This window comes from Bombus terrestris, chromosome 4, assembly GCF_910591885.1.
Source record: "Bombus terrestris chromosome 4, iyBomTerr1.2, whole genome shotgun sequence".
Classification (NCBI taxonomy): domain Eukaryota; kingdom Metazoa; phylum Arthropoda; class Insecta; order Hymenoptera; family Apidae; genus Bombus; species Bombus terrestris.
The window spans coordinates 10460353-10484394 of NC_063272.1; the positions used below are offsets into that span (position 1 = coordinate 10460353).

The 24042-nt window shown below is 36.0% G+C and overlaps 2 protein-coding genes and 2 long non-coding RNA genes across 16 annotated transcripts; 2 read left to right on the forward strand and 2 right to left on the reverse strand.

Annotated features, from left to right (window-relative positions):
- The first annotated feature begins 100 nt into the window (after nucleotides 1-100).
- On the forward strand, nucleotides 101-3273 carry LOC100647496 (U-scoloptoxin(05)-Sm1a). The gene is made up of 4 exons (XM_020862827.2): nucleotides 101-460; nucleotides 1117-1272; nucleotides 1791-1937; nucleotides 2287-3273. Exons 1-4 carry the CDS (start codon nucleotides 394-396, stop codon nucleotides 2496-2498), a joined length of 582 nt encoding a protein of 193 aa, XP_020718486.1. The 5' UTR covers nucleotides 101-393; the 3' UTR covers nucleotides 2499-3273.
- On the reverse strand, nucleotides 1165-1835 carry LOC125384853. Of its 2 annotated transcripts, none has more exons than XR_007223666.1 (2): nucleotides 1697-1835; nucleotides 1165-1560 (listed from the first exon to the last, which is right to left on the reverse strand). It is a non-coding gene; the product is annotated as an uncharacterized LOC125384853 (long non-coding RNA). The 2 variants fall into 2 exon arrangements; XR_007223665.1 differs by having other exon boundaries at nucleotides 1165-1584; nucleotides 1697-1821.
- On the reverse strand, nucleotides 3264-23969 carry LOC100647215 (coronin-2B). 12 transcript variants are annotated; one of them, XM_048404917.1, is made up of 10 exons: nucleotides 23856-23969; nucleotides 21843-22136; nucleotides 9511-9708; nucleotides 8577-8693; nucleotides 7602-7916; nucleotides 7283-7507; nucleotides 6816-7025; nucleotides 6616-6733; nucleotides 6302-6528; nucleotides 3264-6234 (listed from the first exon to the last, which is right to left on the reverse strand). In XM_048404917.1, exons 2-10 carry the CDS (start codon nucleotides 21984-21986, stop codon nucleotides 6040-6042), a joined length of 1749 nt encoding a protein of 582 aa, XP_048260874.1. In that variant the 5' UTR covers nucleotides 21987-22136; nucleotides 23856-23969; the 3' UTR covers nucleotides 3264-6039. The 12 variants fall into 12 exon arrangements, with proteins under 12 accessions (XP_048260874.1, XP_048260872.1, XP_048260873.1 ...); XM_048404915.1 differs by lacking the exon at nucleotides 23856-23969 and adding an exon at nucleotides 23418-23539; XM_048404916.1 differs by lacking the exon at nucleotides 23856-23969 and adding an exon at nucleotides 23294-23413.
- On the forward strand, nucleotides 10027-15088 carry LOC110119234. The gene is made up of 2 exons (XR_002307653.2): nucleotides 10027-10618; nucleotides 10737-15088. It is a non-coding gene; the product is annotated as an uncharacterized LOC110119234 (long non-coding RNA).
- Nucleotides 23970-24042: the final 73 nt, after the last annotated feature.

Sequence of the window (24042 nt, forward strand, 5' to 3'; positions counted from 1 at the left end):
AATAGAAATATAATAAACACTAATATACAATACCGAATTATCCTCAGTAACATTCTTAATATGTTTTAAACATTGGATATAAAAAGATATTAAGATTCACAAATCGATTATAGATCGAGCGATCTACTCACTTCGACCATTTTCGGTTCAAGTCGGAGCGGATCGGCTACGTCATACTACTTACTTCTTTATGCATGGTCCTCTCTCTAGCTTAGTCAGTCGCTTTCGCGTCGTTGTTCCGTTCATTCAGATGGTTGTAAATTCGAACGGAAATTAGACTTGTGTACAGATGTAATTGTTTTAGCAAGTGATTCCAAGCAAACATATAAGAACATTACATTGCAGTTATCAAAAGTGTTTTGTGCTTTATCTTTGGTAAAGAGATCTTTCGAAATGGGCGCCATTGGCGGCATTAGGAGCTACACATTTTTCGCGGCATTCCTGCTTTTCGTCGAAAGTGGTAAGGTTAATGCACGTAACTATAGATGATGTGAATATCGTGGCGTCCTTTGGGTGGGGCATTTATAATTTTCCACATTGTTCTTTATTAAAAGGCGCGATGGCATAATATTAAGTTACACATAACATCGATTTATAAGGATCAAGCGGAAGGATCGATTTAGTTGAATATGTATTCATTCTTAAATGACAGCTTGAAGTTATTAGTTTATTTCATGGTAAACAAAATTTGATATTGTATCGAGCCACCGATGTTAGTCTTCAAATCGTTATTCATGAATTTATATAATCTGTGGTAAAAAATATAATTCTTATCACACAATTTATTTATCATCGTCCGAGAGAACTATATGCATATTAGTTCACAGTTTAACGCAAGATGATAAGAAGTTATCTGGGTCAATTATTTTTTTCCATGGACACTAAATATTATGAATTTATCATATTTTCCTAATAAGTAATTAATTAACGATTAAAACAAACATTTAAGACATATACATATTTGTACTGTCATTTCATTATTTAGTTTTAATTATTAGGTTAGAATACGGTTTTTTTATAATCTGGAAAGTATTGTTTGATTTAGTCTATAGTTAGCTGACAAAATTATGAATCAACGTGAAGTAAATCGAATTCCCAATCTTTCTTTTCGTTTAGTGCACAGTTTACAATGTTATCAATGCGTCAGTACAAACAACACCGACCCCTTCCAATGCAACGAATTTCTCTCGAGCGACATCGATATCAAACCACAGCCTTGCGATGCTGTTTACGAGGCGCAGTATTGTGTGAAGCACACTGGTCGATTCGAGGGTAAAACAATATCGGCAGTTCAGGTTACATATCGTGGAAAGGGGAATCTTGTTGCGAAACTTAACACTCTTAAACGAAAACTAACCTTAAATCATATATAACGACATCGCCGTTATCAGTTTATAAGCATGCGGAAACAACCAAAGCACGATCGATAATCATCTCCATTAGAACTGTTTTTTTAGATGACTAACATTGTTTTAAGTCACATCTGCATATAGGGATGGTTCAATGCATAACGACGAAACTATTAATTCTTCTGTTATTGTATCTAGTAAGGAAATTGAGCTAGAAAGAAGCAGAAGTTTGTTCCTGTATACATATAATAAGAAAAATTAATAATAATTTAATATTAATATGCTACTTGTATTATGAAAGTTTGTCGTTAGATGTTGAAAGATGTGTTGACTAAATTAATACATACAACTATTCTAATATGAAAGGATCGATTAATTAATCCATGAATTGAAGCGCGCAATAGTAAACATCTATAATCGATGCTTTTTCAATCGATTAAGCGACCAGTCTGGATTGCTACCAGTGTACGTCGGAAGAAGAACTGAGTTGCGGAGATAGCAATTTGGTAATAAGTACCTTACAACCAACGAACTGCAGTCATGTATACGATGCACAGTACTGTATCATATCGGTCGGACGATTCGGAGGTTCATACATTGTGTCTCGATGTTTGTGTGTTTTCTATGTGAAGTGTTCACCAGTAGATTTTCCTTATCTCTGTTGCATAAAATATTCTATCATATTTCCTTCAAAACTTCAGCGAAAATGTTTACAAATGGATAAAAACGAATATATTTCACGAAAATTGTCATGCTTTAACAATTCCATAAGAAATAAATAATCAAATAATATATTGCATGTTGCTTGCATTAACACGCTACATTCCTAACATCTTCCATACGAACGCATGTTATTGTTTTTTGTGTGGGCTAATATCGTTTGGTTTTGCTAGATAAAACAAGAAACAAACAATTTTTCCTATATATGTTGAAATAGGTGGAATAGGCACGAAACGATTCTGTTCAGCACTGGATCTGGGGAATTATTGCGATTACGTGAAACAACAGGGTGACAAGTTAAGTTACCGAACCTGTATCTTCACTTGTACCGGAGACGGATGCAATCCAGCGGCCATTTTGATACCAAATATCGCATCGATGGTACCAGTTGGATTATTAGTAGTTTACGAATTATTCTTCGTAAGGTAGATATTCTTATACGATAAAATTCTTTTGAATGCATATTTTATGCACTCAAGATAAATGTAAAATCAGTTTTTTAAATCTATTCCGTCCTTAATGTGTTAGCACGAAGTAATACGGAATGTCAATTTTTGACGTACCTTAGGGGAACAATTTGCACTCGATTAATTGTATAAAATGACACTGACGTGCCTTCTCTTTTTAACAAAATATTAAACGAAGGTACTAATTAGTAGTTACCAATATAATTATAGTTAATAACACATTTTATATTTATATTTAACCTGCGTCGTCATAGATTTAATATTTCTTTTCGACTGTACAATTGCAAATACGCTTATACTTGTCTAAAATAATTGTGGCTTGCGTAGCACAAAAAAAAGATTCTAGTGTTTAGAATTTATTAATAAGTTTCAATTAATCGACACGTTCGTAATATGAATTACAATTAAGGTACCCATTCCTAATACCGAATTTTAATGACGTTAAGTTTCCATTCGTACACAACTATTAAGCTGTGTACTTACATATAGTTATTTTTTTACCATATTATTTTTTTTTTATTAATTTAACAAAGATCTAGATTACTTATTTTTGTATATTTTTGTACAAAATACGAATCTTTTTCATATTTGAACAGTGTAGATACGAAAACCTACTGTGTTTCTCTTTTTTAATTCTTCTTTTTTTTCTAAACATACAACATGAACAATTCTAGAATTAGATTTAGATACTAAGGAACATTCTGTATGAATTACAAGATAATATAAATGCGATCGAATGCTTTGTTCTTTATTTTCATCAAACGAGAATCCTCCACTCGTCTTACATTCACGTACTCGTTTTTCTGAGTATAAATATAATATGATATAGTCGCTCAACTGGTGGTAACAAAATTGTCTCACGACGATCCGTAATAAGGTACTTGCACGTTCTTTGGTATATCCACGTTTATATAGCGAACGGTACATAGGATAGCATTTTTCAATACGACGATACACGTGTTCATATTAATGTGTTTGTCAAGCAAAAGATCTTCGTCGAGTAATACAAAGATTATAAGATTACGAAACTGATTGCGAAGCGGTTTTTATAATGGAAATCATTCTTTCCCTTTGTCTTTTTGCAAAAAATGCACATATCTTATGCAAGCTCCATCGTATAATAAGTTGTCTTTTTATAGTTGTAAAAAGAAAAAGAACGCACACACAGGCTAATATCGAGCATAATATCGATAATATTAAGATACCTGACGACTAACGCAATACATAGTCTACTATCCTTGATAACACAACGATTAATGATTTCTCTAACTGTACGTATGGCTGTGTTTAAAATATTAAATGTAACACAGAGCGAAATATTTCGGAGTGATATTTTGCCGTCATGCTACATGTATTAATGATCAGTTCTCGTAAATCGGGTTGAACATTCATCATATGATAAAACTCGCATCAGTAATGATTTTTCTTTTTGTGTTCGTATTTTGTGTCGTTTCTTTCCTTCTTCTTCTTTTTTTTCTTTTTTGTTTTTGTTACAATAATTGATGTGCACTGAACACAAGCATGTATATTAGTTATTGTTAGAATATTCACTCGAGTTCTCTTTCTCCTTCCTTTTTTTCCTTTTTTTTTTTTTACATTTTCTTCGCTCGAAATTACAACTATATATCGTATGAAAAATACATATATATATATATATGTATAAACAGTGTATATAAATCATTACTAAATCTGATCGCTACTAAGCAATAATAGAATTTCTTGTGGCTAACAATTTCTTTCCCGGTTTGTTGGTCCTAGAAATATATAATTTGACACACATATATCAGCATTATTTCGCATATACAATAATATGAATAGAAGTGAATAAAAAGTTGCTACTGTTTTCTTCCTTTTTTTTTTAATTAATTAACGATCCTTGATCACTCTAGGTTCATTTGCTTTCTTTCTCTCTGATTGACAAAATTTCCTCTATGCATATACATTAAGTTCTATGTATTTAACTGTATAAAAGAAGTGTCAGCCTAAGATTCGAAACTAATTATAGTGTATAATAAATATCGTCACTGCCATGTGTTCGCTGAAAAAGAAAACATTGTATTGCCACAGGTACCATGGCAGTGAATGTGGCAGTGATCAATACACTCGATAATACATGATAGCTTAAACGTTAATAAGCTAGATACACCGTCGTTATATTACCTTACGCATGGAAAAAAAGAAAAACGGAACGTATACGGAATAGAACACAATAATAGTTTTAAGTTAGTTGATCGATTAATGTACAGCCATTATAATGGAATTCATAAATATAACTGACTATTAACATCGAGAAATAAACGTTAATTCAGTATAGGAAACAAATCGAACGACATAAATACGATTGTAAATATCAAGATATTAATACATAAATTCATTGGAAGGAAATGAACAAAATAAGTATTACAGAAAATTCAACCAACTATCTCTTTTTCTCTGATTCTCGTTTCCAGGAAATCTTAATTTTAATTATTAGTCATAATTAGTCCTTGCATCTTGTGCTATTTTTCGAATCTCCGAATGATGTCCGTTTCTTTTTTATTGCGTCCATAATATCCCCTACGCAATTCCTAAATATCTCTGTATTTATCTATCACTCTATGTACGACAATTCTATATAGAACGAGTCGCATACGATAAACGTGCGTATGCACAAGACAGGTACAATTCTTCATGTACTGAACATTTAATACTTTGTCCAAGTTTTACATCTTTATATTAAGCTGATCTTTCTCCCTCGTTATGATCGCACGTATAACTTCAAATGAAAGATTAGTTCCTCAGATAGACGGAGAAATTCGTATAATAGGTGTAACGTGTGTATATCTATATCTTGATGTGCAAGCGAAAGAAACGTATTAAACTTCGTATGACAAAAAGGGAAGTACACTTGCTAAAACGTGCAAAAGTTGCATACATGAAACGTTGCATCTCGGAGAAATATCAACATTTTATATAGACAAAAACTCGTCTGTATAGTGAAGGCAATAGTGTAAATCACAATCATTTGTTCATTTTTTTTTTGTTCAGTTTCTCTACAGCAGAACATGTTTTCGAACTGCGTTCTAAAAAAATTGACTAAATTATTGTTGCTTCATTGCTGCGTTTTCTTCTAACAACGGTACAAGATCGCCACACGAGAAATTGCAAAGAGAGAAGATAACGTATAGAGAAACGAGAAATGCTATAAAAATGCATCGTATATCGTTCACAAGATACACTAGAGAGAATTACATAACTGCATTAGTATGTTACTAATATATAATCAGTGTATGTTTCCAGTTCTGAAAGTTTCTCGATCACCTTTAAATATCCTTTTACACCGTCCCTGTTTTTTGTTTCTTTTTCTTTTTGTGCAAATTTCGTCGAAAGCTTAGACATTTAGATTGCCATGAACAATACACGTATGCGTTATTTGTTCGTTAAGTACCATGTTTCTCGTACAACTAGCAACAAAGCTACAAGGAAGTTTGCTCGGCGCATACGTTGAGGATCTTCAATAAAATTTACTGACGCTGAAGCTTGCGAATTTGCTCTTCCAGCTCTTTCACGCGTAACTGACTATTCGCGAGCTGCCTTCGTACCAATCGTAACTCGTCAGTCTGACGGGCAAATGCTAATCTTAATTCCGCCTCGTTGTTAGGAATGTCTACATTCTCCAAGACCTTATTATCGTTCAGTGGCGCGGAAATGATATTTTTCTGCAAAACATGTTAATTAGCCTAATCTATGAAGGAGATAAAAACTTGAAAGAAAGGGTAGTTCTACCTGTAGCACAACATTGCCGAATTTTTGTTGCAACTGTTGGAACTTGGTGCTTTGATTGCTAGAAGTTTTTTGGCTTTTCTCTGACATATCGTGGAACTCGATAGGTCTGTAATCCGGTACAGTCTCGGTAGACAAAAAGGCGAATTTCTTCTTATTATTTAAATCGGTTGTCGGTGGAAGTTGCGGTGGTTTGTACACTCGTGGTTTGTGCGTGGTAATGCTACCACCTGTTAACATTTAATTAATAGCATAGAGTAACAAGCAACGGAGGAGAAAAAGATAATAAAATAAGTTGAAAAGTTCAACAGTTGTACCGGTTTTCAGAGAGATTAAAATTGGTGGATTATTCATGCCACTTATCCAATCCCTGGCTGATAAAGCTGGACAAGTACCTACAGTGTCAGGATATAGATCTTCTTGAAATTGGTCGCTCTAAAAAGCGAAAGTATTTGGTAATTACACCGTGCCTAATTACACTTGTTTCGCTTAATTTGTTACATTTCAATGCATTCACCTTTCGAGGAACTATCATGGATATCGGCTCGCACATTCCTCGAGTCGCGTGCAATTTATAAAATCTAAATACTTCGCAGATGGCTGTGTTTACGCCTCTCTTTGGCATTATACCTAATCCTCTTTGGGGATTTCCAGAGATGAATTGACTGAGGTAATGCATCCAGGGTGCCTCGTTTACTACTTCATAGTATCGAATATTACCATCACCCTACAATAAGAAAAGTATTAAATATTCATTCTCAACGTATACACTGTCGACCATAAGGATCAAGACACCTGCTATTACAGTATAAATTTCGCTGTTTTTAGTTTCTACTTTTTATTATTATCTATTATGTTATTATAAATTTGTTGTTTCGTTCAAATAGAATGAAATATCTGTTAGAATTTTCTAATAAATGTAACAAGCAGATATCTTAATACCTGTAACTGGCAATATAACAATTTTTCAACATAATTTGTTACCTTTCCCGCCAGATACACCATATTGGTGTCATTATCATAATATGGAAATACTACTCCACTGGAGGAATCGATAGTTTCACATATCAATGGTACGTTCAAATCATGCTGACTCCAAATGGCATATTGTCTGTCGGAGTGACGACTGAAGCCAGTCGTAAGAAGACGTCCAGAGCTACCAAGGAAAACCACTTTGCTAGCTTTTGTTCCGGCATGGCAGACTCCTTCCTGTTCAACGGACGATCAATAGAAATATTTATTGAAGTAAATTTCAAGAAAACGATAATTACAAGATGTGCAAACGTGATCGGTGGATACATACAGAAACCACGATGCCAGATCTTGGCTCGAAAACCCTCAATTTTTTATCCTTGCACGTTGTCGCCAGCAAGCTACCGTCTCGATTCAATGATATACTATAAATGACGTCAGGATGCCTATCGATGACACTGACAGCCTCTCCTTTATTTATGTCCCACACGATAACAAGGTGATCGAAGCCGGCGCTGAAAAGCACGTTCTCAGCAACAGGATGCCATTCTATGTACGCGACACGACGTTTGTGCCCTTGCAACTCAACTAGCCACTCGGTCAGATTTCGTGATATACCACCGTCAGGAATGTGCCACAGTTTTATCTGAAATTACGATTGACAATAAGAAGAATATCGCAAAATATAGATAGGCTGCTTACAAAATCATTAAAACGTTATATTTTTGAAATACCTAAAGAGTTTCCATTCGATACTTTTACGTAATTATTTAGATTCGCAAACGGCTCAAAGCAAAGGAAATTTCACAATTTCAATTTAAGAGTGTCAGAACAAACAAGATATGGATAATTCTTGAATTAAGATCGTAAACACAGATTACTAAATAAACCGCATTTTGCTATCTTTTACGTCGTCTTTTGTAGATAACAGAAACAATATATCTTGCAAGTAGTACAAAGTGTTGAGTTCCAGCCTTAAACAAAGCATCGTATCGTCTAGATGCTGAATAGCAGACCGGAAGGTCGATGCCACACGGTCTACGATTCAGTCGCTTATGGTAGTAATTTGTCACGGCGACAGGCCACCAGTTGGCAAAGATTTCGTTTTCCATTAGAAAATTCTTACTTCGTAGAAAGCTGAGTTTTACAAGAAATATCGTAACTGTACATATACGATCTACTTCTTTATCAGTCCATACAATTTTATCTAATAGTCAATACCTAACACTGTACCAGTAATCTTTGATCAATAAATATCGCCAACTATTTTAAGCAACGGTACATAAAACTAGGAACACGATCGTACAGTGCAGTCGTCGGAACAGGAAGCGATGATGTTATCGTTAAACGGATTCCACTTGATGTCCAGAACCGGTCCAGTGTGTCCAGTCACTCTACTAGCATTAAAATCCAGTCTGCCAGTCTGAAAGATAAAAAGAGGAAACATTCAACCATAATAAGTCATTAATTAAACGATCGAACAATCTTATTCAATAAATCATTTGCATGCATCTTTATCTCTATGCGTTTCAACTTCTTCGACTATTCATCAAGAAGAACTTTGTTTTAAATAGCATCCGATATGCACGCTATTTGTATCGATGTACGCTGCATATATGTTATATACATTTATAGCTTGGTCTTAAATTTTACTTGGAAAGTTATGCTTCTAGTATAATCATAACCGCGCTAATGAAATTTAAGAATTCAACTGGTAACTGCAATTAGACAGCGGATTTTTATGCAAATTTACATTTTTGGAAATATAATGAAACAAGTAAAACCTCGGCAGAAGATTGTTTTATCTACCAAGCGTTTTATAGAAGGCGCTATACTTTGGATATTTCATGTATTTCTTCATGTTATGTGCATATTGTAGAACTTTGCACTTTCCTACAAATGCATAAAAATCCGCAGTCTATACACAACGTGTATTCGTAAAAGGCGTCTATAGACGTTGGAATACTTTCGTGAGCAGATATATATTCTTTCCAACTTTTCTTATGTAAATTTCTCTATGAATTTTCCAAGCGACACGTATATGGATGCTTGCTTATTATTGCTCATTTGGTAACTTGGAATTTTCCAAGGAATCCGATACTTTCGGGCGATAGTATATACTTGAACAGTCGGTCGATCATTATGAAACAGCCTCACCGATGTACGTACTATCAGGCAAAGTTAATTCGTCTGGAAAGAACAGCGTATCGATAACTCGATAAACAAGAAAGATAACTCACGCGATCGAGCGGCAAAACTAGAAATGCTCCGCCGCCAGCCACTTCCGTTACGATGGCCAGGAACTTGGGATTCACTGCGCAGAATTGCGAGTCGTGGGCGTTCTTCGTGATCTTGATATTGTCGTAGCATTTCTCCCGTTTTGCCGGTACGCCGTACACGTGGCGAAATTTGCTGCTTCGAACGCCACGGAACCACGACTGGAAAAAATGAACGTTGAATTAGCATCAGTGGAAAGAAAAAAGAAAAGAAAAAAATTAGCGGAACAGATGAAAGTTCGTGATAACGCTAGGAATTGAAATATTGTCCTGGATCTTGGATATGAGTGGAAGCGTGAAAATATTACGAAGAGTCTATGAACTAAGTATCAAGGATTAGGATTATTCAGATGATACGAGTCTTTGAAGATTTAAAAGTTCCAATTTTGGGGTTTTTAATGAACTCTATCCTGTCTCTGCTTCAGAATTCTTTTCTTGTATCTTCTTCTTTTCTTTTTTTTTTTTTTTTTTGCAATATCGAAAGCCCTGTTTTTTCTACTACTCTTCTAATTTTCAGAAAAATATTATTCTTGCAATTAGAGAGCTTATGAGACAACGAATAAAGAATTAAAGAGCAGAGAATCGCGAGAGGACTGTAGTGGAATATACAAAAACGTTGTTCAAGAGGACATTTTTAATTGCAAATCTCTCTCAGTTCTCAAGTAGAAGCCGATGATACAACGTGTAAAGTCACTTTGCTACGTTGTTGATAGGTCGATGAACTTAAGACGAGAATAACCATCCTTCCAAGCAGATCTTGCAGCTAACCTTGAGGTGTCTGAGTGTCTTCTTCCGAGGACCAATCTCTCCCAATTTTTAATAGCCGCTCCAAACGATCTTCTTAAAATTTGTTCGAACTCTAAGCTAATTGAGGGACATAGCACAAGCAGCCGTTTGTTCGCACAAAAAGACGAGAAAAATACAAGGAACGATATACGACGTCTGTGTTCATTTAGAAGACTTCGTAATGATTTTCCAGACGTTTATGTTTAGCAGCATATTATTCCATTGGAGTTCAATTTTATTCGCGACTGAACATGTCGGTTGTAAACGGCACGAAACAGTTGGAAAGGTCTGTGGTGTCGTTTTTGATTTATAATTCAAGATTTTATCATTTGCATCATTTGTTTTTCTTATCTCTTCGGTTAAAGAAGATAAAAGACTTTCTAACCGCTTTGTTCAATTTCTAGCTAACTAATTCCTCTTGCAAAACTGAAGCTGAAAGATGGTGATCCTGATGACAATCGATGGAGGATGGAACATTAAAGGAACTATTTATCCGCGAGTATTTTTACCGAAGATTGAACCAAAGGAATCGCTTGTTAACCGGTTACCGCGTAAGGAGGATCGTTATTAACGGTGCAGCTGAACCAATTACTTTTGAGCAACGTGCACAGCGTTAAATGGAGATCGACACGGTCCTCTCTGATCGTTGCAGTTCGTCATTAACGTTTGCACCAACGATTACTCGCAGCAAGGTCAATAGCACGACGAGCGGAACGTGTTTATGCGTTTCTGAGACTCTCTCCGCTCAGAAACCGTGAAGAAGAAAGTTTCGTGGTCCGAATGTTCTACCAATCCATCGTTCGATGTTTCTGTTATCATTATCGAATTCTTCGCTTCCTATCAAGTCTATGCAACGACGATTCTTAGTCTCCGAAAATAGTTTTCTTTTTAGAGTATCTTCAAATTAACTCTGAACTATTACCGTGAGGTGCTAGAAGTCCTAGAGTACTGTAGAATCACCAGAATTATCATAATCTTGCTCTAAAGTGAAATACGACTCTAACTACCTCTGCAATATTCGATTAAGTGTTGTATAGTCATTGTAATTTATAAGTTCAGATATAAATCTTCCAGTAGAGTATCTTCAAATTTCACCATGGAGTTCAGTTACTTTTACACGTCAGAAAAATATTTATCGTTCTTGATGGATTAATGAAAGATATTACGGTTCCTTTTGAGAATTCTAGGAAAGATCTGAGAAACTATAACGTATCTCGTGAATCAAATTTATCGGTCTTTAGATTATGAATTCTTAATCTCTGGATCGATCTTATTTTTCAGTTGCTCTTCGAACGAATAAGATTTCTTTCTCGGAAAAAAAGATCTTTGTCCGAAAGATTCTTCTTTATTTCAGTCGAAGAAATTTCCTATTAATTCTATAATTATTCTCTTTTCCTTATTTCTCGGAAGTAAAACAGTTTCGAAAGAATCCACTGTCACCCATGAATGAACACTAATACCATTGATCGTTAAATCTTGGCCTTGAATTTATCAGCTCTTATCTCCTACGAAAGATACTGAACTTTATTAGCGAATCATTGGTATATCGACGTACCGTATAGGATAACGATATTAAATAGGATGAATTTCCAATTTCAACGTTGTTTTACCAGTAACGGAGATATCAGTCTCCATGTTAAATATATTCTGACGTCTGAATCTCACCTGTGCCCGCATAAAATCACCGCGATGTGAAATCTTTGGAGTTGGTCGCGCGTGGTGCGCGTGGCGAGCAACGTAGCGCGGCGAGACAGAGCAAATTATGCCACTTTTTTTTGCAATGGCGAAGAAAATACTCATCGAACGAACTCGCGTTTCGGTGCCTGCGAAATTCTAGCCGTAGGCCTCGATTAACGGTACGTGTTTGTGTTATTTTTTCCTGATCACGATCGTGACGCGTACGGACCTTCTTCGTAGATATAAAAGATGATAATCGAAGCATCAATAGGAATCAGTAAGTAGGAAGATACCGAAGACTATGACGAATCTCTGTCGCTTTTCGTCGTTCGTCTACGTCGCTACGATTCCGAAGTTAAAATTTCATGTCGTTTTTCGCGTACGTCGCTACGATTGTATCGTATCGAGGAGGATAAAAAGGTATTGAAGAAGGATGTTCTGCAGACTGAAGAAGAGATGAAGAGTTTAAACGACGATCGTATAGTATCAAGGACAACAAAAGATCGTTTCGATAATTCTTTTGGACGTTCGGAAGGCGTGTAAGGCTACACTTTTGCGTGGGTTTACGTCATTTTTACACGCGTCATACGACGATCATGCTGCGTCAATAATAATAAAAACGTCTCTGCACCATTTTTTCTCATTTTATTGTTACACATCAACGCGATCGTATTTTATCGAGGGTGATCGTTTTACGAATTTAGGATTGTGGTCGCCGCTTTTGATTAAGAGATTCCAGGAATAAGGAATTAAAAAATCGTGGAACGTTCAAGGCCTTTTGTATCATACGATTTAACGATTTCTTATTTTGCCGGTATAAGCTCGTATAATCTGGTTATTGTCAGGTGTGCGTTTCTCCTTTGCTTTTGAAAAACGCACTGAATCATGTTTGTTGAGGATTTGATATGATTGATAGAATGGGTGAGCGAAATCTCTAAATCAGAGTCCAATAGTCATAGCCTTCATAAGATGCCATCGATTATCTTCACTGATTCGCAAAATTCAAAATCACCAGGATCTTTGGATTAAAACCTAATACAATCAGATTTGTTGGCACAATCTTCGCTTTAAGTTATCAGCTTTGCAGATTAATTCTATAGAATCTAATGTATAGAATTTGTATATCATCATCCAGGGAAATTCTACGTTTTCTAGCTTTGGTGTGAACGGAAGGAACGTTTCGAGAAAGCAAATGCAAGCGTAGAAGCTTTATCGTAAGAGATCGATTTTAATTAAACCCCAAACATTTGAATTTCCTCGCTTTAACTTGGAACGACAAATATTCGTGGAAAAAGACGGAAAAAGGTGAAATACGAGTTTCGAGAAATTGATCGGTATCGTAAGCTTCGATAAATAACGCGAACGATCGACCATATCATATGATCGTCGATGTAATTGGAAATCATTTGTCACCCGTGGTTCTGCTATTCGCGAGTAATAATTCTGTGGCACGCTAATGCCAATTAGGGTCACACGAGCGCTATACGCGCGTGCCTGGTGCTATCAAAATGTTACGACTCTGCTGAAATGTTCAAAATATACAATGCAATTGCAAAATCATATACCTATATCCATCAAACGAAACGAGATACCATTATAATACAAAATTGCAGTCTTCCACTCGATCATGCAAATATCGCAGAGCTCCATTTGTCGGAATGAAATTTTGCTTAGCGTTTGATAAAATCTTTCGAGATAGATTTTTTTAAATAGCTAATGCGACGATACTGTTGTTCAAATTACGACAGACGAAAAAGATATTACACGTTGTTTAATAAAATAACATGTGAAATTTTCACTGACATTTTATTTTATAATTTTCTTTGACATTTTATCTTCTTTGAGTTTGGACGTGTTGCAAATCCTGGCAACATAGAAACATAAATCAAGCATAATTCTCATAACGTAACTGCAATTATAGCAGGAGGAATTTTTTGAAATTTCCGAACATCGGTAAATCCGTATGTTATTTCGATGATTCCAAAAATATTACAACGATTCAACGATCTGTTTTGCCTTGGAACGTAGCGTTCGATTACTCTCGAAAGTTAACGTTCGAATATCTATGAAACTATATATGAAACTATATATAGAAGAAATCGTCGAATTATCCTATAAATGTTCGATCTTTATAGAATTCCGATAAACGAAGCTCTCTGATTGATAAAAGAAACTTGTATGCGCGTGAAAAATGTAAAACAGCTTCAAACAAGATGGAAAATAAAAGGAAAAAGTAATTGAACACGAGTATGTACATGTGTGTGGTGCATCGTGCGGAAAGAGTACGAAAATATCTCAATTCGTTGTGCCATTTCTTCTACAACCTTTCACTCGCAGCAGCTTCGAGAGGCTACGGTACAAAATAGAGATGAACTGTGCTGTTGGTTTGTCGTAGACGTTGTGCAAATTTCGTACAATTCGTTGTACAAATACGTTTAAAAAGTAATCGAACGTGTTCTCGGTAGTTGGATGTCTGATAACTCTAAAGTCTAAAGTACCATTGATTGATAAGTCGTAGGCGAATTTACGAACAAATCAATCTAGAACAGAAGACAGTTCGAATTGCTTTAAATTACTTTCGTCCAAATACGAGGTCTTATTTAGTGCAATTATTTAAAGTAGATCGACGATTAATTTATTCGAATAATGCAAAAGAAACAATCATATCTGTTCAGACGTACGACCACTTTTATGTATCACCGTGTTGTGCTTCTGCTTTGGTGCTATTCATTACGCATTAGTAATTCAAGAAAAATGACAACGTTAGTAAACAACAGATCAGGTGGAACAGTAATACGACACTTGTACTCGTTTTTCATTGATCATTATGGCTGAGAAGACAGCAAGCAGCTTGACACGCTAAGTTTGTAAAAGTATGTTTCTTCTTTTGCGTTCTAGATTCACCTGTCGTGGTATCGACCTGCGAATAAGGGTCTCAAATAAATAGTACTTGCGTTCTTAGAGCTTCGACATGACCAGTATTATGCGAAGTTAACGCGACACGATATAGCGGTAGATACCAATGGTTCGTGTGGCTATCGTACTTTCAATGAACGATGTGTATCTTAAAAAAGATTCTTCTAAAAAAAAAAAAAAAAAAAATTCAATAGAGATCGTAACAGGTATTTAGAATTTCAAGATTCGTTAGAAAGCGAGGGAAAATTCGTTAATTAGTATTTCACTTTCATTGATAGTTTGTCGTTTATAAATATCGCAATTTATAAGTTCTTCGCCTGAAGAAAATATTCTGACAGGAAAGTAGTCTTTAAAGTATGAAGTATTTGAACGAAATAACTCGCGTTCTAACAAAGTACGAACACGCGAGACGTCTCATTCATAGATGCAAGAAGCTGAACCAAACAGCAGATCCGATACAGAAGGTAGGATTCAAAGGATTAATTTAAAAATTTGAATTAATAATTTAGACTTCAGAGCTTTAAATTTAAAAAATCTTAAAGGATTCGGTTCGATGCTGTAATATGTCGAAGTAACATCGAACTACCGTAGAACGCTCGTGTTCAGCAAGTGGAAACTTAAAGAAAAGAAAGATCGATCGCGAAACACCGAAAGCACTCACCTGTTTATCGTTGGTCATTTCTGATACTAATCAGACCTCAGGCAGCCGGTACACGTGCGCGGTGAGACGATGATCGCCGACAGTGCACAACAGGAACGTAGTAATTGAACAAGCCAGGACCCATGCATGCGAAGTAGGAGAGGATATTCAACTAGTTGGAAACTCGCGCTCGCTGTGCAAACGGCGTCAAGATTTTCTCGCTTTACTGGAAGAAACAAAAAGGGAACCACACGAGGCCCGTCTAATTACGAGATCATCGAATCAAACGCGCGAGTCGTTAAGAGGCCGCCGAGTCGTAACGATGTATCTCATCTATGTACTTCTTTCCTGTAATAATTTCTTCTTCTCTTTCTTCTCTTTCTCTTCTATCCGTGGTGAAATTAAATATTCGTAACATATTTCGAAGCGTGACGAAGAATCATTATGAAGAGTCGATAAGATACAATACTCAATTACTATCAAACTCAAGGCTGGTTCACGCTTAATGTATAATAATGGAACGAACGTTTTTCATTTACCTTTCAACGCATTTACATTCCTGAGGAATGATGGAGAATATTTTGGACGATCCTTTTGTTTTGTTTGAAATATCCTTGCACGTAAGCTTCGAGGGGAACCAAGATTCTTCCAACTATTCCTCGACTTGAAAATCATAAAACAATCATCAGGTAATGTTGTCTCTAGTTCTCGCGTTCGTTCACATAGATTGCCCAAATCAAATTCACTTTATGCATCCATTTTTACATTAAGCATTCGTCTCAAGTAATTTGAATTCAAGTTACTTAAGCTCAAACGAGTCGAATTTAGCGAGACTTTAAGGTGACTGTAATTGAGTATTTTGCTCTATAGTCGACTGGAAGAAATTAATTCTTCCAATGAGTCACTGCGAACGAGGGAAAACAAAAGTTACGTGGATGCAGAAATAATGCAGTCTTTTCTATGTTGCGGATTGTAATTGTGTAACCGTTTGATTTTTTCACTCAGGTAATCTCTTTGTGCTGATTTGATCAAGGTTGAAACGTGAGAAATTAATCGGTTCTTGAAGAAATGCGCTATCCTAAGAATCTCCAAGGATAAACAGCGATGTCTGATGTTGATCACGCGCAAGATGAATATTCAATGGCCGCATTAGGAACTACATAATTTCATCGCGGGAATAACTTTTCGAATTACGCCTCCGCTTGAGTCACGCTTCGAAATCAATGTCGTCTCTACGATATTTGGTAGGGGAAGGATGAGCCAAGGATTTGTCGACAAAGACGATCTTATGCTTTTTCACGACGCTCCTACCGGGTTGATGCAAAAATAACGATCCTCTTCAAACCTCCATTACGCTATCGCAATTAAAAAAACTTCTAAAAAAAGACACTTGTCCCAATTTTCTAAGAATCGTACTGCGCAAGATACGCGTTGAAGCACGATGTTACGAGATGATGAAAAATAAAAGAAAATATATACCGGAAGCAATGAGCGATGAAAAAGGGAAAGGATTAATCCTTTCGCTACGATAGTCTTGCAACTAATAAAAGCCCCAAGTTTCCGATAGCAGCATCATCATGTACACCATTTGAGTCAACTTCGATGCGATTTAAAGAACATCCGAAAGAATTGTTAATAACACGGTCGATCTTTCATTTCAATGCTACGTTAAACACTCTGAAATATTAAAAAAGTTTCGCCTATTAGAAGAAGAATGAGATCAGGGCATAAAAATTCGAAGACCGTAGCGAGTCTCGAGTCATTAATATGGAAGGAATATTCGCACGAACATTTAGATACTTTGTATAATCAATTGAAATTCTATTGCAAGTATTTATGCAAATCTTATTTTCCAATTCTGTAAAATATATTTCACATTTGCCGTTTTATCTCTTGATTATATCTCTGCTCGTTATTATACATTTTTCCATATTTACACTCATTAATGCATAAAAATCTACGACCTAATTACACTGTGATCAATATGAACGAACGTAAAAATGATTCTACTACTACAGAAAACGTAGACTTCTAACATATGATGACTCAATATTTTAAACGCGTACACTGTATATCATAGCGAAAGGATTGAAAGGATTCTATTCTTTTTTTTTTTTTTTTTTTTTTTTTTTTTTTTACGAGTGAGAAACAAAGGAACAGCCGTTATTTCTGTACCAACCTAATACTCGAGCGGTCGTGGCAACAACCTATTCTTTCCCGTACGCCTCAGCCTCGAGGAAGAAAGAAGAAGCGGTATAACAGAAGAGGAGAATAAAAAGGCACGCGTTCGTAACGTTACTCGGTCGCGGTTAATGCGCACTTCTCACGATCGTGACTTTTGAACAGGCTCGATAAGCGGTAACTACTCTCGACGATCGATCGATGATATTCGATAGATCCGACGAATCACCCCTTTTTTTTTACTGTCGTTATCGTGTGGCAGTAACGCGCGCTTCGACGGCAGCCTCTGACTTCCGCTGTCCGGTTTTGCTCGAGTGAGAGAAGAAGAAAAGGAAAAAAGAACCGGCGTCTCCCGTGGCGTAATTTCCATCCACCCGCATGTGTTTTAATCGTATTTAACTCTGCTACCATCCTCAAGCCTTTGTGTCTCGATCTTCTTTTAGTTTTAACAAACAGAAAGACTTTTGAACGAAACCCCTTTATCTTATAATGTGGAATCACACTCGCGGTGTAATCGCACGTTAAATTCGATATAATGCGCGATTAGTTTTATCGTAAAGAATTATGGAACGAACATGGATTAAATATTGTAAATTAAATGAGATGCAGATTCTATTTGTATCAAAGTTCTATTTTAATTCCTATGTTTACTTTATGTTGAGAAGCTTTCTAAAAAGAGAATCTATGTATATATATAATAGATTTGTTGAATAGAAGTTGTATATAATAGTTTAATACTTTATTTCAAACACAATATTAAAGTAATAAATAATCAATAATAAGACAAGGGGTTAACAACGATTTTTCTTTTTGATTATTGATTATTGATTATTAGAATAGAAGAATACGATTGGATTCAGAATGAGCCAAAGAAAGTAGCAGTGTTAGAAGAGAATAGGTGCGTAGGTAGCTGGAAAATAAAGAGCGTCTCAAAAATCTATCGCGCAACTTGCGTTTCGCTTTTTATTTTATCACGTACGTGTATCTTTTGTTCCTTATATCTTTATCTATTTACGTAGTTGCTTGATTGTCCTTAACTAGCGTATCTCCTTTTCATTTTTTTAGATGCACACAAAAGACTCTAAGATTCGTCATTTAAGTTCCAGGAACGTTGATTCATCTATCAATATTATAGTATACTATTGTGCAAAAACTATTGCTATCTTCAACCCTTCTAAATACAAACTTCTTAGAACCGACTAAAATTGGTCTCTGATTCACTGATTAGCGTCGATAATTGATTAGGACCGATCAACGAAATAATCGTTAATAGATCATCAACTATTATTTTATTTTCTGACCGAATTCTTCTAAAAATTCTGTCGAGAAGATCTCGAATATTTTCACTATCGATCTAGCGATATTTCCAAATATTTCCAAAGCTCTTGAATTCTGTTACAACGATATAGAAAAGAAAGAGTACAACTATACAAATATACGCGTTTTCGAATAAAGCAAACTAATACGATATTAACACTAACCTTATCCGACCTGATCAAACGACCCGTTTCAAAATATAATTTAATTTATCGTTAACTTTATGTAAATTTTTATATTAAGCAGAATTGAGAAGTTGATTAATCGAGTTAGATGAACGAGAGTAATAACAATGAATATGTACGATTTTAAATTACATTTTGATACCGATCGTCTGGCTGGACCTGATAATGTTAAGCGTTAATATGAGATTCGAGTTACAACGAAATAGAAAATAAATAGTACACAAGATGAAAATTAACTTAACTTGTATTATGTCCCTAAGCGATTAGAATGAAAAAGACATACGCTTAGATTTGAACAATTCGCACGCATCGTGGATAGAAGAACGACGGGCAATTCGAGTGCGCAGTCACGCAACGTAGATTCATTGAGACGATGCCCGGCGCGAAAGAAACGGCGCGTGTTATACCTACGATCGTGTCGGAGTTCCAGGCGCGCGCGTTAGATCGCGAAAGTCGCCGAGCCAGCACTGACTCCTAGCCATGGTTTTATAGCGGCCGCCAGCCGAGTATATCACGTGGCACGCGCTTGTCGGTGCGTGTTTAATGCAGCAACGTGACGTTTCGTACGATCGCATATGTTGTCACGCGTTGTCACTGCTCCGTTGTTCTTGCTAAACCGCTGTGTGTCACTGTAGCGCGTGGGTGATTGCGAATCGAAAGAGACAGAGAGAGAGAGAAACACAGACAGATAGACAGGAAACATGGGATGTGCTCTAAAACACTTCAAACAACTTGGAATATGTACACATAGCGAAAATGTCGAATCGCTTCTAATATTGGGAATTTGATAAATCTGAAATTTTGAGATTTTTATCATTTGCCTTAGGATTTTTTTTTTTTTTTTTAGTAGCTATTTAAATAAGTATTAGTTATCATAGTCTTCGAAATTGTATCAAATGTAAAATATTGAAATATTATATGGTACTTGTATTTATTGATCTCAGTTTGAAGAATTGAGAGAAAAGTTAGGATTCAGCCTCAACTTTGCTATGTAACCTGTTTCTTGTCAAATCGAGATCATAATTTGTATCACTGAGGTGACTGTATTACGAGGCAAGGGGTTAGAATTAAAGATCATGATGGATTAAATCTTTTATACATGTTATATTTTATTCTATATATGTATTAACATATATTTCATGTATAGGTGAGAGAGTTGAGTCTACTAACCTAACAACTTCAAGACTTACCAAGACTTTCAACAGTTTTAAGTACCGAATCACGTTCAAAGTGATTCGAACTTGCATAGTGTTTCGAAATTGACGTCATTAAGGACACACGCTGAGACGCGGGCTTAACCTAACAATAGCTATGGATCCATGCATAGAACATGCAATTAGCGTGCTATTGCATCAGATATAAGGAAAGAGCCAGGTACACTTGATATTTGCCTGATGCACGATACTAATGGGATGCAATAAAGTCGGCGAAAGCATAAAAAAGTATAGGTTTAATGGAGATAATTGGGATCAGGTGGGAATTGGGGTGGCAGATTGCGAGTTTCGATTGCGTCAGACACGTGTTTAGATATGGCGTATAACTAATATCGTATAGAGTATAATATTCGATCGAGAAAGTAATATCGAAAGTCTCAGTTCGATAATTTCGATGGAAAAGTTAACCTTCGAACTCTCATACGTTATATTATGACGCAATGCTGGAAAATTTGTTAATTTGCTTGTGTTATAAAATAATTGAAAATTGAAGGGTTAAATTCAGTTTAAATTCGTAGAATTATTAGTTGCAAATTCGAATTCAGAAAATCTCGATCTCGAAACCCGAAGACACGCAATCGAATCGTTCGAACGCTCGAGTATCGATTCGATTCGATATTCGAGAACTCGCAATCTGTTCTCTTTTATTTGCCGAACAAATGTTTAAATCTGATACGTTCTACTCAATTAATTATTTACGTTTCAACTTACTTGCTGAATTATTATGATCAGTTATTATAAAGTTAATGAACAACATCCTTAAAAAGTGGAACTGGCTCTTATCCCCCATCGTGAACGCTAATCAATAGCAATTTCCTTAAATCAAGTCGAACGGTAAAGTAGAACGCTTTAAATGCTTCTTGATTTACAAACAAAGGTTAACGACATACTTTATGGATTACGTGACCAGTACACAATGCTCGTTAGTACTTGTAAATCGGATCGATACCGCTGGTATCGATAATAAACTTCATTTAAGTTAAATAGGTTTTATAATTCAAAGACACATTAGGGCCAATAATTCTGAAATAAGTCTATGCTATTGAGCAACAGAATTTGAAGACTTTTTCTCGAAATATTGTATCGCTTGTTACATATTAATTCAAATAAATTCAAAAAATTTCTCAGAGTCATTGATAATCGACCCACTTAGTCTTACTTCAGCCACAAAAAAAAAAACGTATCGTATATTACGTCAGCGGCTGCTAATGTGTTAATGGTAATATAAAACCGATTATGAAAAACAGCTGAAACGTTACTTAGTTGGTTTGAAGCTCAAACAAAGACGTAACAATTACACTTAACACAATATCGGGAGCATGCATTCACATAAACTGACATAAACGGGGATAAAAAACATTTGATGCAAAAAAATCTTACTTTTCCATTTGGTTTGTAGCACGCTCTGACGTCTACCATATTGTTCAATAAAGTATGAGTGTCATCCGCGGCGTCCAGGCCCAATTTCTCCACTAATTCCTCCCTCGTGCGTATCATTTCCCAATTCGCAATATTATATCCCATAGAAGCTTTCGTTTCGTATTGTCCACCTCCGACACCGTATCTCCAACTGACAATCTTTTTATCAACGCCTCTTCGTTCACTCGTAAGTACTTTACTACCACCTATTTACCAAGTATTTCCCAAGTCCGTTGTTATAGGCCGTCCGTCTACCTAAACGCCAAACAAGAACATTCACAGAACGTAATGGACAATTACAAACCACGTGCGAACCCTTCCGTCCTACACAAATTTCGTAATCCACTCACTGAGGCCAGTCACACATGGATACGACGTATCGATTTGACGTGCGTGCAACATGTAAACACGAGAGCACGCCACTCGACCGCTCCGTCTCCGCGATACCACAAATCAAACGAATATCATACACGTTCCCATTAAACCACGTTCGTTTTATACGATCAGCGAATTACACATTCTTAGCGTATAAATGCAGAGGACTGCTGCATCGTCGAGTGCTCATTTGCTCGTGAGTAGAAAGCGCAACCTTTTTGCAGTAGTGCTTCGCTAAATGGCTACGAGTCGGGAGCTATTTGATCAGTTATCGAAAGATATTTCTAATTGTATAAAATTTTGATATCCGACACGTTGGTTTATTACACAAATATTCTATTGTTAGATGTAGCGAGGTTATAAATTAAGATTAGTATCAGTGGTTCATATAAAAAATATTGAAAGACATAAAAAAAAGTACTTAATGGAAGAGAAAGGAATGGAAAAGAACGTTCCAATCTCTAAAAATCTATAAATTTCTATGAAAAATTGAAAATCTCTAGTATCAACGCATTGAAGAGTTGAGTGGGTACGCCGATTGATCTAGTCGCACCTAGGGCCGTACGCATCTTCCTAGTACGCAGGTACCCGTGTAAGTTTTTCGAAATTTACGAAAATTACGATTTATCATAGAATTGAAACTTTAGAACATAAACTAGAAATATATAATGTAATCGCTCTCCTTCGCAAGACAAAATGTTTTGTTAAATATACTGCAAAGGAAGAAATAGTTCTGAATTGCTATCGTACGGCCCTGGCCAAGGCTCTGAGTCCTTATCTCTCTCAAAACATCTTAGACTACTTGTTTCGATTCTTAAAACATGTAAACTTTAACACCTGACTAATTTTAAGATCTCACTATATCTCTTCCACTGATAGTAACACCAGAAGCTCACTCCACAATGTCAAAACTGGCGGGGATAGCGACGGCCACTTAACGAAGCAAAACTCTGGTCAATTAACGCGACATTACAATACTCAATATATCCATATTTAACACATTTGTTTATAACAGAGGCTCAGGTTTATGGGCTCACTTCACGAACACAATTTGAAGAAATGGAGGGGATAGTGACGGACAATTAACGAAGCAAACCGCGGCCAGTTAACGCAACACTACTGTACTCGCCGACTGCGCGCCTTATTGTGTATCCTTCTCACCTCTTGGGTCTCGGAAGAAGGGGGCGACGAGCACGCTCTACAGGCTATCCAAAAAGTCGAGTACCGGCATTAATATTTATTTTCAAGCCGACAGGAACAGGTGAAAATGAATTAGTGAAAAGATCGAACGTATTTTGTTACTTTCGATTCAAGGTATACCAACTTGTATACTTTAATTTTTTTAATGTAGTAGGAAGACTTTTGTGATTCTTTTTATATAAGTACGCGAGTTATCGGCTATCGACACTGTATACCGATTGTATGATAATCAAATGTCTTTGTAGGTTTGTATTATCTCTTGTAGAAAATGAATTTGCTTTGCGGCAAAAGGAGAGAGCGTGTCACGGAACGGCTTTAAAGCTTGCGGTCAGTGTGCACACGATCGTGTAGAAACGCAATCGGTTTAATCTGATGTAACACTTGCCAGGCGTCACTCACCATTTCATCCGTCTAACGCCGATTTACATATCGATTTTGGAGCGTGCTGCGAGCACGCCGTGATGGAAGGCGGTCCGCTCGAGAAACGGTGTACGTAAGACAGCCGAGTGGTCACTGGATTTAAATAAATCGAACGATATGAATGAAAATCACATGAACATATTCTTAACTATACATTAATCAATAT